Raw genomic sequence first — 12918 nt, 5'->3', positions numbered from 1 at the left:
ACCATAACCCCAGTGATTGACCTTTGATAAATTTGCGGTATATATCATTTAAACATCGTGATCATGGATGTCAGGTGTGCCATTGTTACATCACCAGCACTTGTGATGTGGCATAAATTAAATTAAGCATGAACGTTTACATTGCTAAGGAGTATGGGTAAAATTCTGCTTTCATTTTTCATGACTAACCAACAAAAGACATCGAAGACACTGAATTTTACTTGAATAATGAATCCTGGTAATGCGAGTGCATGACATGCACCTTTTCCCTTGCTGTGCTACACGCATCAATCACGTTCTCAACTGAAAAAAATCAGCTTTTCTTGTTTTCAGTGGCCAAAAACAACACACCCAGAGCACCATATTATAACACAGAGGGAACTCTTTAAAAACACTGTGTTTATTCAGAAATCATTTCCACAATAAGGAATTAAAGTATTTCCAAACACCTTCCAAAACAAGGGTGTATTCTGTTAACGGTTTTTAGTTGACTGTGATGATGAATCTGACTGAAGCTACAAAACAGGTCAGAATGGTCTTTTTTGATCTCTTGCTTGCCTCTACTGGTGGTTGGCTCTCACTGCGGTATTGTATCACTTCCTGTTCCGGAGCACAGCGGTGTTTTTCTGTATCTGTTAGCTGTTTAATCTGCGCAGTTAGATTGATCTAGTTATCTAGATTACAATTTGTTTCCCATTGTAATCTTTACGTGCCTTAACTAAAGCACTCATTCTGCTGAATCACCTCTAAATTATTTACACATTATTCACTTTGCGTGTTTTTAGGAATCCGCTAGCTTAGCGTAGCTACTAGCTCTTAGCCGATTTAGCATGGCGGCTTCTCCTGTCTCTCCCGCACTTTTCTGCTCTGGGTGTGAAATGTTTAGTTATTCCTCGGCCTCCTTTAGCAGTAATGGTACTTGTAATAAGTGTAGCTTATTCGTAGCTTGGAGGCCAGGCTGGGCGAATTGGAGACTCGGCTCCGCACCGTGGAAAATTCTACAGCTAGCCAGGCCCCTGTAGTCGGTGCGGACCAAGGTAGCTTAGCCGCCGTAGTTCCCCCCTGGCAGATCCCGAGCAGCCGGGAAAGCAGGCTGACTGGGTGACTGTGAGGAGGAAGCGTAGCCCTAAACAGAAGCCCCGTGTACCCCGCCAACCCGTTCACATTTCTAACCGTTTTTCCCCACTCGACGACACACCCGCCGAGGATCACACTCTGGTTATTGGCGACTCTGTTGTGAGAAATGTGAAGTTAGCGACACCAGCAACCATAGTCAATTGTCTTCCGGGGGCCAGAGCAGGCGACATTGAAGGAAATTTGAAACTGCTGGTTAAGGGCTAAGCGTAAATTTTGGTAAGATTGTAATTCACGTCGGCAGTAATGACACCCGGTTACGCCAATCGGAGGTCACTAAAATTAACATTAAATCGGTGTGTAACTTTGCAAAAAACAATGTCGGACTCTGTAGTTTCTCTGGGCCCCTCCCCAATCAGACCGGGAGTGACATGTTTAGCCGCATGTTCTCCTTGAATTGCTGGCTGTCTGAGTGGTGTCCAAAAATGAGGTGGGCTTCATAGATAATTGGCAAAGCTTCTGGGAAAACCTGGTCTTGTTAGGAGAGACGGCATCCATCCCACTTTGGATGGAGCAGCTCTCATTTCTAGAAATCTGGCTAATTTCTTAAATCCTCCAAACCGTGACTATCCAGGGTTGGGACCAGGAAGCAGAGTTGTAGTCTTACACACCTCTCTGCAGCTTCTCTCCCCTGCCATCCCCTCATTACCCCATCCCGTAGAGACGGTGCCTGCTCCCAGACTACCAATAACCAGCAAAAATCTATTTAAGCATAAAAATTCAAAAAGAAAAAATATATAGCACCTTCTACTGCACCACAGACTAAAACAGTTAAATGTGGTCTATTAAACATTAGGTCTCTCTCTTCTAAGTCCCTGTTGGTAAATGATATAATAATTGATCAACATATTGATTTATTCTGCCTTACAGAAACCTGGTTACAGCAGGATGAATATGTTAGTTTAAATGAGTCAACACCCCCGAGTCACACTAACTGTCAGAATGCTCGTAGCACGGGCCGGGGCGGTGGATTAGCAGCAATCTTCCATTCCAGCTTATTAATTAATCAAAAACCCAGACAGAGCTTTAATTCATTTGAAAGCTTGTCTCTTAGTCTGGTCCATCCAAATTGGAAGTCCCAAAAACCAGTTTATTTGTTATTATCTATCGTCCACCTGGTCGTTACTGTGAGTTTCTCTGTGAATTTTCAGACCTTTTGTCTGACTTAGTGCTTAGCTCAGATAAGATAATTATAGTGGGCGATTTTAACATCCACACAGATGCTGAGAATGACAGCCTCAACACTGCATTTAATCTATTATTAGACTCTATTGGCTTTGCTCAAAAAGTAAATGAGTCCACCACCACTTAATCATATCTTAGATCTTGTTCTGACTTATGGTATGGAACTAGAAGACTTAACAGTATTCCCTGAAAACTCCCTTCTGTCTGATCATTTTTTAATAACATTACCATTTACTCTATGGACTACCCAGCAGTAGGGAATAAGTTTCATTACACTAGAGTCTTTCAGAAAGCGCTGTAACTAGGTTTAAGGATATGATTCCTTCTTTATGTTCTCTAATGCCATATAACACACAGTGCAGAGTAGCTACCTAAACTCTGTAAGGGAGATAGAGTATCTCGTCAATAGTTTTACATCCTCATTGAAGACAACTTTGGATGCTGTAGCTCCTCTGAAAAAGAGAGCTTTAAATCAGAAGTGTCTGACTCCATGGTATAACTCTCAAACTCGTAGCTTAAAGCAGATAACCCGTAAGTTGGAGAGGAAATGGCGTCTCACTAATTTAGAAGATCTTCAACTTAGCCTGGAAAAAGAGGTCTGTTTGCTCTATAAAAAAGCCCTCCGTAAAGCTAGGACATCTTTCTACTCATCAATAATTGAAGAAAATAAGAACAACCCCAGGTTTCTTTTCAGCACTGGTAGCCAGGCTGACAAAGAGTCAGAGCTCTATTGACTGAGTATTCCATTATGCTTTAACTAGTAATGAGTTCATGACTTTCTTTGCTACCAAAATTTTAACTATTAGAGAAAAAATTACTCATAACCATCCCAAAGACGTATCGTTATCTTTGGCTGCTTTCAGTGATGCCGGTATTTGGTTAGACTCTTTCTCTCCGATTGTTCTGTCTGAGTTATTTTCATTAGTTCTACTTCATCCAAAACCATCAACATGTTATTAGACCCCATTCCTACCAGCTGCTCAGGAAGCCCTACCATATTTAATGCTTCGATCTTAAATAGATCAATCTATCTTTGTTAGTTGGCTATGTACCACAGGCTTTTAAGGGTGGCAGTAATTAAACCATTACTTAAAAAGCCATCACTTGACCCAGCTATCTTAGCTAATTATAGGCCAATCTCCAACCTTCCTTTTCTCTCAAAAATTCTTGAAAGGGTAGTTGTAAAACAGCTAACTGATCATCTGCAGAGGAATGGTCTATTTGAAGAGTTTCAGTCAGGTTTTAGAATTCATCATAGTACAGAAACAGCATTAGTGAAGGTTACAAATGATCTTCTTATGGCCTCGGACAGCTGGACTCATCTCTGTGCTTGTTCTGTTAGACCTCAGTGCTGCTTTTGATACTGTTGACCATAAAATTTTATTACAGAGATTAGAGCATGCCATAGGTATTAAAGGCACTGCGCTGCGGTGGTTTGAATCATATTTGTCTAATAGATTACAATTTGTTCATGTAAATGGGGAATCTTCTTCACAGACTAAAGTTAATTATGGAGTTCCACAAGGTTCTGTGCTAGGACCAATTTTATTCACTTTATATATGCTTCCCTTAGGCAGTATATTAGACGGTATTGCTTAAATTTCATTGTTACGCAGATGATACCCAGCTTTATCTATCCATGAAGCCAGAGGACACACACCAATTAGCTAAACTGGCAGGATTGTCTTACAGACATAAAGACATGGATGACCTCTAATTTCCTGCTTTTAAACTCAGATAAAACTGAAGTTATTGTTCCTTGGCCCCACAAATCTTAGAAACATGGTGTCTAACCAGATCCTTACTCTGGATGGCATTACCCTGACCTCTAGTAATACTGTGAGAAATCTTGGAGTCATTTTTGATCAGGATATGTCATTCAAAGCGCATATTAAACAAATATGTAGGACTGCTTTTTTGCATTTACGCAATATCTCTAAAATCAGAAAGGTCTTGTCTCAGAGTGATGCTGAAAAACTAATTCATGCATTTATTTCCTCTAGGCTGGACTATTGTAATTCATTATTATCAGGTTGTCCTAAAAGTTCCCTAAAAAGCCTTCAGTTAATTCAAAATGCTGCAGCTAGAGTGCTGACGGGGACTAGAAGGAGAGAGATATCTCACCCATATTGGCCTCTCTTCATTGGCTTCCTGTTAATTCTAGAATAGAATTTAAATCTTCTCTTACTTATAAGTTTTGAATAATCAGGTCCCATCTTATCTTAGGGACCTCATAGTACCATATCACCCCAATAGAGCGCTTCGCTCTCAGACTGCAGGCTTACTTGTAGTTCCTAGGGTTTGTAAGAGTAGAATGGGAGGCAGAGCCTTCAGCTTTCAGGCTCCTCTCCTGTGGAACCAGCTCCCAATTCAGATCAGGGAGACAGACACCCTCTCTACTTTTAAGATTAGGCTTAAAACTTTCCTTTTTGCTAAAGCTTATAGTTAGGGCTGGATCAGGTGACCCTGAACCATCCCTTAGTTATGCTGCTATAGACGTAGACTGCTGGGGGGTTCCCATGATGCACTGTTTCTTTCTCTTTTTGCTCTGTATGCACCACTCTGCATTTAATCATTAGTGATTGATCTCTGCTCCCCTCCACAGCATGTCTTTTTCCTGGTTCTCTCCCTCAGCCCCAACCAGTCCCAGCAGAAGACTGCCCCTCCCTGAGCCTGGTTCTGCTGGAGGTTTCTTCCTGTTAAAAGGGAGTTTTTCCTTCCCACTGTAGCCAAGTGCTTGCTCACAGGGGGTCGTTTTGACCGTTGGGGTTTTACATCATTATTGTATGGCCTTGCCTTACAATATAAAGCGCCTTGGGGCAACTGTTTGTTGTGATTTGGCGCTATATAAAAAAAAAATTGATTGATTGATTGATTGAATAAAAGTCTTTATTTACTCCGTTTACTGCTTTGAAGCATTCTGGTCTTCTGGTGCTGCATTGACTAACTCCATATGCACATGCTGTCATCTTCTTCTTTTTTTTTTAGGAACTGCCACAAAACACTTCCACAGTGAAAGTGGTACAGTGCCACTGGGGCTGAAACGAATAGTTGAGTAAAAGAAGTCGCTTCGGCTGCTCCTTGTTTGCACTCAGGGTCACCACAGCAAATCCAAGGTGGATCTGCATGTTGAATTGGCACAGGTTTTACGTCGGATGCCCTTCCTGACGCAACTCCACATTACATGGAGAAATGTGGCAGGGGTGGGATTTGAACCCAGAACCTTCTGAACAGAAACCAAGTGCATTAGCCACTTGGCCACCACCCCTGCTGCTGAAACGATTAGTCGAGTAACCCGAGTAATCCGATTACAAAAAATGTTTGACGCAAATTCTGTGCCTTGAAGCTTTGTTTAACGTTGTAGTACATGTGCCAGGCCAGTGTGTGGTGCTGCAACGTCCCCAGAATAAAACAGAAGAAGACTAGAGCATAACAGCTGATCAAATTAGCAACGATAGCTACACCTTTCCAACGTGACACACAGAGTAAAAAATAGCCTATTAAGAGTAAGACGGTCCACATTGATCATCTGAAATAGACCTACTGTGCATTTAAAGTGAAGCAGTGTGTTTGTCTATTTTTAAAAAACACACTGTTTGCTCTACATGGGGAGTGACTATTTGCCCGGCGGCCGGCTGCTGTCTCTGCCCGGTGTGAGGGGAGCCCCTCACACAACTACAGCTCCGTTCCCAGCCACACTGACAAACAGTTTCTGAAAGAAGATCCTTTCAGCAAAAGTACACTTTTTCAACTGTGCTTTCCTTAGACCTGCACCGAGTGTTTCGCTTTTTAATTTATCGCTTTTTTTGGGCAACACACAATGGTTCACAAACACTGTAACTTAAATAAAATAAAATTTAAAAAAACTGACTGCGAGGCTTGCATGTTTAACCTCCAGCTGAAATGCAGCTGCTGAATTATAGAGAAAGAGGGATAAAAAATCACGCAGGGATCCTGTCCACCAACATAAAAAAAAAAACTTAAAAAGGGTTAATAAAACAAAACAGAAAGACATCCCATCGCCATTTCAGCAAAATGTCAAGACTTTGGCGCAGCGACATTGTGCCGTTGCTTAGTAGGGAGAGACCTGGACTATTGATGATGTTTAACACAAACGCAAAAGTACGTTTTATCTGAGTTTCATATATCATAATATATATTGCCATGTTCAAAAAAATCGCAAAGTCATTTTTTTTTTCAAAATCATGCAGCCCTATCCAGAATCCATCTTTCCACCTACATATGTGTGGTATGTTTAGTGGACATTGGAGTGAAAAGACCTCAATGACCTTGACCTTTACCAAAAATAAAAACCCTTGAAGGGCAATTCCAGCCTTGATCTTCATCCATATACCGAATTTGGTGGAAATTGGGGAACAAACAGTTGGACAAATTCTCAAATTACAGTATGATTAAGGCTCAATTGGCTGTTCTCTGTCTGTGACTAAACAAAGCCATATTTTAAAACTGGCAGTGCAACTTTAAGTGTACCTACAGTGTAACTGTAAGCTTGTATAATCACTTTGGTTGATGTATGTACACAGGTTTTGTAATAGATTCTTTGTATTTTACAGTTGTGTGCCTCAAACCTCAAATCAAAGATCCTCTTGTAAGAGAAAATCATATAAACTGTTCTGAAGAATAAATCACAGGAAATTGTTCTGATCTATATAATCACATTTGTGTCATGTAGTTTATCAATTAATCATGCATTGAAGCTTAATTGCTATTTTGTATTGTAAAAGCTTATTAATGATTAAAATAAAAGGAAGCGATACCAGTGATTAATGTATTATTCTGTTAGGCAAATTGCAAAAAGTGCCTTTTAATAATGTAGAAGCACTGTGTGTTCCTCCATCCACCACTGAGGTCATGTTTGTTTCTTTGAAGGATTACTAAAAGTTCTAAACTGATCTTTAATGACACTTGCTCAAATTATTAGTTGTTGCAAGAGGAGAAATCCATAAAATTTGTGTAATGATCCCTTTGTGGTTGCAGGACTTTCATGAACCTTCCAGTGAGTCTGTCTTCCTGTGTAACTCACATTATTGTGATTGATCTGAATATTTTACACACAGTAGAACTACAAAGAATAATCAATTAACAATGATTATCGACTGCTTAATTTATCCACCAATAAATTTCATTATGTATTAATTATTATTTAGATTTTTCAAGTGCAACTCGATTTTATATTATTAAATGTGACTTTTGTTGTTGTTGGAGATTTAGAACGTCATCTTGACTTCAGGAACACTGTTGATACTTTTCACCATTTTCAGGTGTTTTGTTTTGAACCCATACAACTTAACAGATTAATTTATAATGTAGTAATCGTTAGCTGCTGTCCTGTAAGGTAGTTTCTTGTTCAGTGGACCTGTTTCAGGATCACCCCCTTCTCTAACCACATTCTAGATTCCCCCACCCCATAATGAATTCTACCAGCTGTGCTGTTCGATTGCCCTGAAGTTTAAATCTTGCCATTCATGTAGCGTAGTTGTAGTAAGTGTAAAAATGCTGACTTTAAGCAACAGCATCCCCCCCCCTTCTGTCAGCAGCTGAACTCGTGCTGACTTCATTGCTTTGGAATGACCAGAATCTGAACTTCTCGTTCGGCCCATTGAGCTTCAAGCTCAAAGAGAAGAAAGAGTTGAAGCGTGAAGACCTTGGTGCCGCTCTACTCTGTTCTGACCTCCGGCCATCCATCTTCTCTCCACCCCCTTTTGTCCCTCCTCCCACATTGCACATGACTGGGCTATGGAAGCAGAGCACCTAGTCCACCTCAGTGCTCCCCCAGCTTTCTGGAAAGAGGAAAAATCCTTTTTTTTCCCCCCTGAGCGTAAATAGCACTGATCTTCACCTGCTGAGACCTGACCTTTCACACCTTTGCTGTCAGACATAATGAAAGGCATGCTAGAAATGTGGTGCAGAAAACACTTTATGTGAAAACACATTGTGGTGTAGCATTAGTCACGTCTTCAGAAACATTATTCCCACATGCTACCCTCTCAAATATTTGCTTTTTAACATTGCTGCAAATCGAATACCTTTGGTTTTTGGACTGTTGGTCAGACAAAACTAAATTTAATGATGGAATCTGGAAACTTGTGATGACTATTTTCATTTGTCTAACATATTATAGACTAAGTCATCTTTTCATTAGTTTTTACAATAGGTATTTCTGAAGAGCTGCACAACTAAAGCAATGCTGTTCCATCCTGCTACAACCGTACTAACCATCTGCATACAATGAGCTAAATCTGGTGCATTCTGTTGTTCAACCAGCTCTTATTGGTTGAACACACTGGACATGGTTAATTAGATGTGCAGAGATCAGAGAGTAGAAAAACTGCAGTGCCTGCAGTTCCAAGGAGTAGGATTGAAACCCACAAATGTAATTTAAATAGACTTTGCTGATTAAACATCTTTGTGTATGTGTTCATATAATCTGTACTTTACAAGATGGTTGCATAGTTGTTACAGATACAGATGCTTAGCTGCAGTGCTGTTACAAACTTTTTATAGTCCGTTGAATTTCTGGTCACTTTTGTCTTATTTTGCTACGTCCTCAAAGGATGTAATAAAATCAACAGCATTTATTTATGTCTGACTGTTAGCAGAATTACATCAAAACTGCTGCAGAATAGAGCCGTTATTGTCATTGTACATATATACAACGAAATTTGTCCTCTGTATTTAATCCATCCTAATTACAGTTCAACACAGTCCAACCACGAGGAGCAGCCGGCACCCAGGGACTAACTCCAGATGTACATGATGTCCATGTTGATTATGCAAATTATTGGTTGAGCTAATAGGATTAATAAATGGAATAGTGTTGACAGTGTTGAATGCTTGGTCTCCAAAGTAAAGGTCAAACAAGGTCTACATCTATTGGATTCTATGACATGTGACATATGTTACCCCGTAGCGTGATAAATAAGGATGTTACATTGTCCAAACTATTCCTTTTTAAGACCATGTTAACTCAACTAGTAATTTGCATCACTTTTTACCAAAATTGGAGCAACTTTAACTTTTGACCCCTGTACAAAATGAAACTGACCTTTGTCACCATTCTTGCTGTTTTTATCCCGTAACTCCATAGAATTCAGTCACAGATAGTCCAGACAATACCTTTTTGGAATCTTATGATCAAGGCAAATAATGTGGAATATTTTTTCATTGATTGGAGCATCTTTTAATTTTGACCTCTGTGTAATTCTTCAATTGACCCCTACCTGACCGCCCGATTGAAAATTCAAGTGGCCAATCGTTTTTTTTTTCAAAAGAGGATTGTCTGAGGACAACAATCCTCCGAGTGACTCCTCCTCCGGAGTCGAGCCGCTGCTCCTCCACATCGAAAAGAGTCAGTTAAGGTGGCTCGGGCATCTTTTCCGGATACCCCCTGGACGCCTCGCTGGAGAGGTGTTCCGGGCACGTCCCATTGGGAGGAGGCCCCGGGGAAGACCCAGGACATGCTGGAAGGATTACATCTCTCGGCTGGCTTGGGAACGCCTTGGGGTTCCCCCGGAGGAGCTGGGGGAGGTGTGTGTGGATCGGGAGGTCTGGGCGGCTTTGCTTGAGCTGCTGCCCCCGTGACCCGACTCCGGATAAAGTGGAAGAAAATGGATGGATGGATGGTCTAAGGTGTATTTCTGCTTAATTTGATGCATTTATCACCATTTGCAGGATTCTCCTCTAAATATTCTCTTATCCGCTGCACTAAAAGTGGAAAAGTGTGCTGTGATCTGATGAGTTCACGTTTCAAATTGTTTTTGGAAATCATGGACGTCGTGTCCTCCAGACAAAAAAGGAAAAGACCATCCAGATTGTTACCAGTGCAAAGTTCAAAAGCCAGCATCTGTGATGGTATGGCGGTGTGTTAGTGCCCATAGCATGGGCAACTTACACGTCTGTGATGGCACCATCAGTGCTGAAAGGTACATCCAGGTTTTGGAGCAACACATGCTGCCATCCAAGCAATGTCTTTTTCAGGGACGTCCCTGCTTATTTCAGCAAGACAATGCCAAGCCACATTCTGCACGTGTTACAACAGCGTGGCTTCATAGTAAAAGAGTGCAGGTACTAGATTGGCCTGCCTGCAGTCCAGACCTGTCACCCATTGAAAATGTGTGGCGCATTATGAAGCACAAAATATGACAACAGAGACCCCGGACTGTTGAACAACTGAAGTTGTACATCAAGCATGAATGGGAAAGAATTCCACCTACAAAGCTTCAACAATTAGTGCCCTCAGTTCCCAAATGCTTATTGAGTGTTGTTAGAAGGAAAAGTGATGTAACACAGTGGTAAACATACCACTGTCCCAGCTTTTTTGAAACATGTTGCAGGCATCCATTCCAAAATGAGCAAATGTTTGCACAAAAACAATAAATTTATCAGTTTGAACATTAAATATCTTGTCTTTGTGGTGTATTCAATTGAATATAGGTTGAAGAGGATTTGCAAATCATTGTATTCTGTTGTTATTCACATTTTACACAATGTCCCAACTTCATTGGAATTGGGGTTGTACACTATGACAAAAAATATTATGACAATATTCGTTTTCCTGTGTTTTCACTCTCAATGTTGGATTTCTTGCTAATGCATAAAATGTAGATCCTCTTTTTGACAAGCCCTCATACTTTTTGTTACGCAGTTCCGTATGGTCCTTTTAACCACAGAGATTTATAAGAGCATTTACAGTTTGCCTTGCACAAGGACACTGTAGTACTTGTAGAATTAGTTGATAAGATGTTGTTCACATTAGCGAGTTGGGCTCCTAACAGCTTTAAAGCTCCCACAGGCTGTTACACCGTGTGTGGCTCAAGACAATACGATTATAAAGTTCAGCAATGGGTCTTATTATCGCACTGTAATTAGAGCTGCAACAATTATCTGTGCAATGGATTACACCATTAAGAGAAAATGAAGCAGCAGCTTTTCTGATGATCAAATAATTATGTTGTGATTTATCAAATGAAAATGCCTTTTTCAACTGTGACAATTTGTTGCCCTTTCCTGTTTTAAACCACTGCAGAGTATCTTTAAGCACTGAGCTGTTCCTTAAAAAGGCAATACTCTCAAGAGAAATCCAGGACCTTTTGCTTTTATTATTTTAAATGTTTTTATAGACCAACGAGCACCTTGAAAAAAAAATTGATTTATCTGGTTAACAATGTAAATAACTGTTTGATGCAACTTTACAAGTAAAAGTGTATGTATGTATGTATGCATGTGTGTTGCAGTGAGGAGTACAGAAAGGATCATGGCGTTGTATGGAGAGACCATCGTTATACCTTGTTCTGGCGCAGTTGTACCTCCAGATGATCTAATGTTCATCAAGTGGAAATACGTAAGTAGATCATGACCCACAATGCTGCCTGTGAATGCTTTTTGAAGAGTATGTGTTTCAACAGAGGCCTACAGTGTGTGAAAGGATCCTGTGAATCACACACTGGATGGTGTGGTTGCAAGTCATCATACACTCCTGGCAAAAATTATGGAACCACCACACAGAGAGCATGTCATTCAGGCGTCATTCCATGCCAACTCACCGAAGGGTTCCCAGGTCACCCCCTCAGATTTTGCAAAGAAAATTTTCCTATGTAGGTCTATATGATATTGCTCACCATGCAAAAGATTATCTTTCAATTCCTCTTAGTTTAGGTAATAGAGGCCTTTGAAATTTGACCCTAAAAATGCTGTATGTAAAAATGACCCTTTTTCATCACTTCAGGGGCTTATAATTTTATAATGAACCACCTAGGAAACACATGTTGCACATATTCACTAAATGGTATCCATATTTTTCTTTTCTTTTTTTTGCATCAGATAACATCTGGGATTAATACTTTTTGCACTGTATGGGACTAAAATGGGGAAAATATGGTGGAACTGTAGGAACTCTCTTGAAAATATCAAACAACTTCCAACTTTATCAACATACCTCAGCAATTATAAACCAGAACAGGTACATACTCAAACTCTGCAATTATACATTATGTATTGATATGTTGCCAGGGTAACAGTTTTGCAATGAATTTAAAACGTTTCAAAGTGCTCTAAAATAGGCCACTTTTCCCTATGATTTGGCCATGTGGCTACCAGCTTAGGTTCTTTGTATTTATTCTGAATTGGTTCATATAAGATCATTCAACTGACCAAAGGATTTCAACATGTATGGTTTCATATTTAAAAAAACTTTTATTCACTTAAATGTTTTTGTAAATATTTGCTGTTTTTCATATTCAGGAGCTTATAAATTGGAAACAAAACTGTATAGGAAAGTGTTACTGCAGAATTTTATAACATAACACAATGCTAAAATACCCTCGGCTGTATGAGCACTGTGTTCTTTATAATTTGTTGTTGTTTAAGTAATTATTGAGATCCTATTGTCTTACATACAGTTTGTACATTTCAATAACAATGCATAACCCATCTCTCTCTCTCTCTCCTCTCTCCTCTCTCTCTCTCTCCTCTCTCTCCTCTTCTCTCTCTCTCTCTCTCTCTCTCTCTCTCTCTCTCAGTCTCTACTTAATGGGGAGAGAGAGAGAGAGAGTGTGTGTGTGTGCACTGTCTTTTCTTTTT

At 40.1% G+C, this 12918-nt stretch overlaps 1 protein-coding gene across 1 annotated transcript in view; it reads left to right on the top strand.

Moving 5' to 3' along the window:
• Nucleotides 1-12918, top strand: part of alcama (activated leukocyte cell adhesion molecule a) — a 434306-nt gene that overhangs the window by 212225 nt on the left and 209163 nt on the right. The window contains exon 2 of the mRNA XM_034178820.1: nucleotides 11574-11680. Within this exon, the coding sequence (XP_034034711.1) occupies nucleotides 11574-11680 (107 nt within the window). The remainder of the gene's footprint in view (nucleotides 1-11573; nucleotides 11681-12918) is intronic.

This window comes from Thalassophryne amazonica, chromosome 9 (genome assembly GCF_902500255.1).
Source record: "Thalassophryne amazonica chromosome 9, fThaAma1.1, whole genome shotgun sequence".
In the NCBI taxonomy this organism is placed as follows: Eukaryota; Metazoa; Chordata; class Actinopteri; order Batrachoidiformes; family Batrachoididae; genus Thalassophryne; species Thalassophryne amazonica.
The sequence above is the reverse complement of the archived record's forward strand: the minus strand, read 5'-3'. Positions and strand labels throughout refer to the sequence as shown.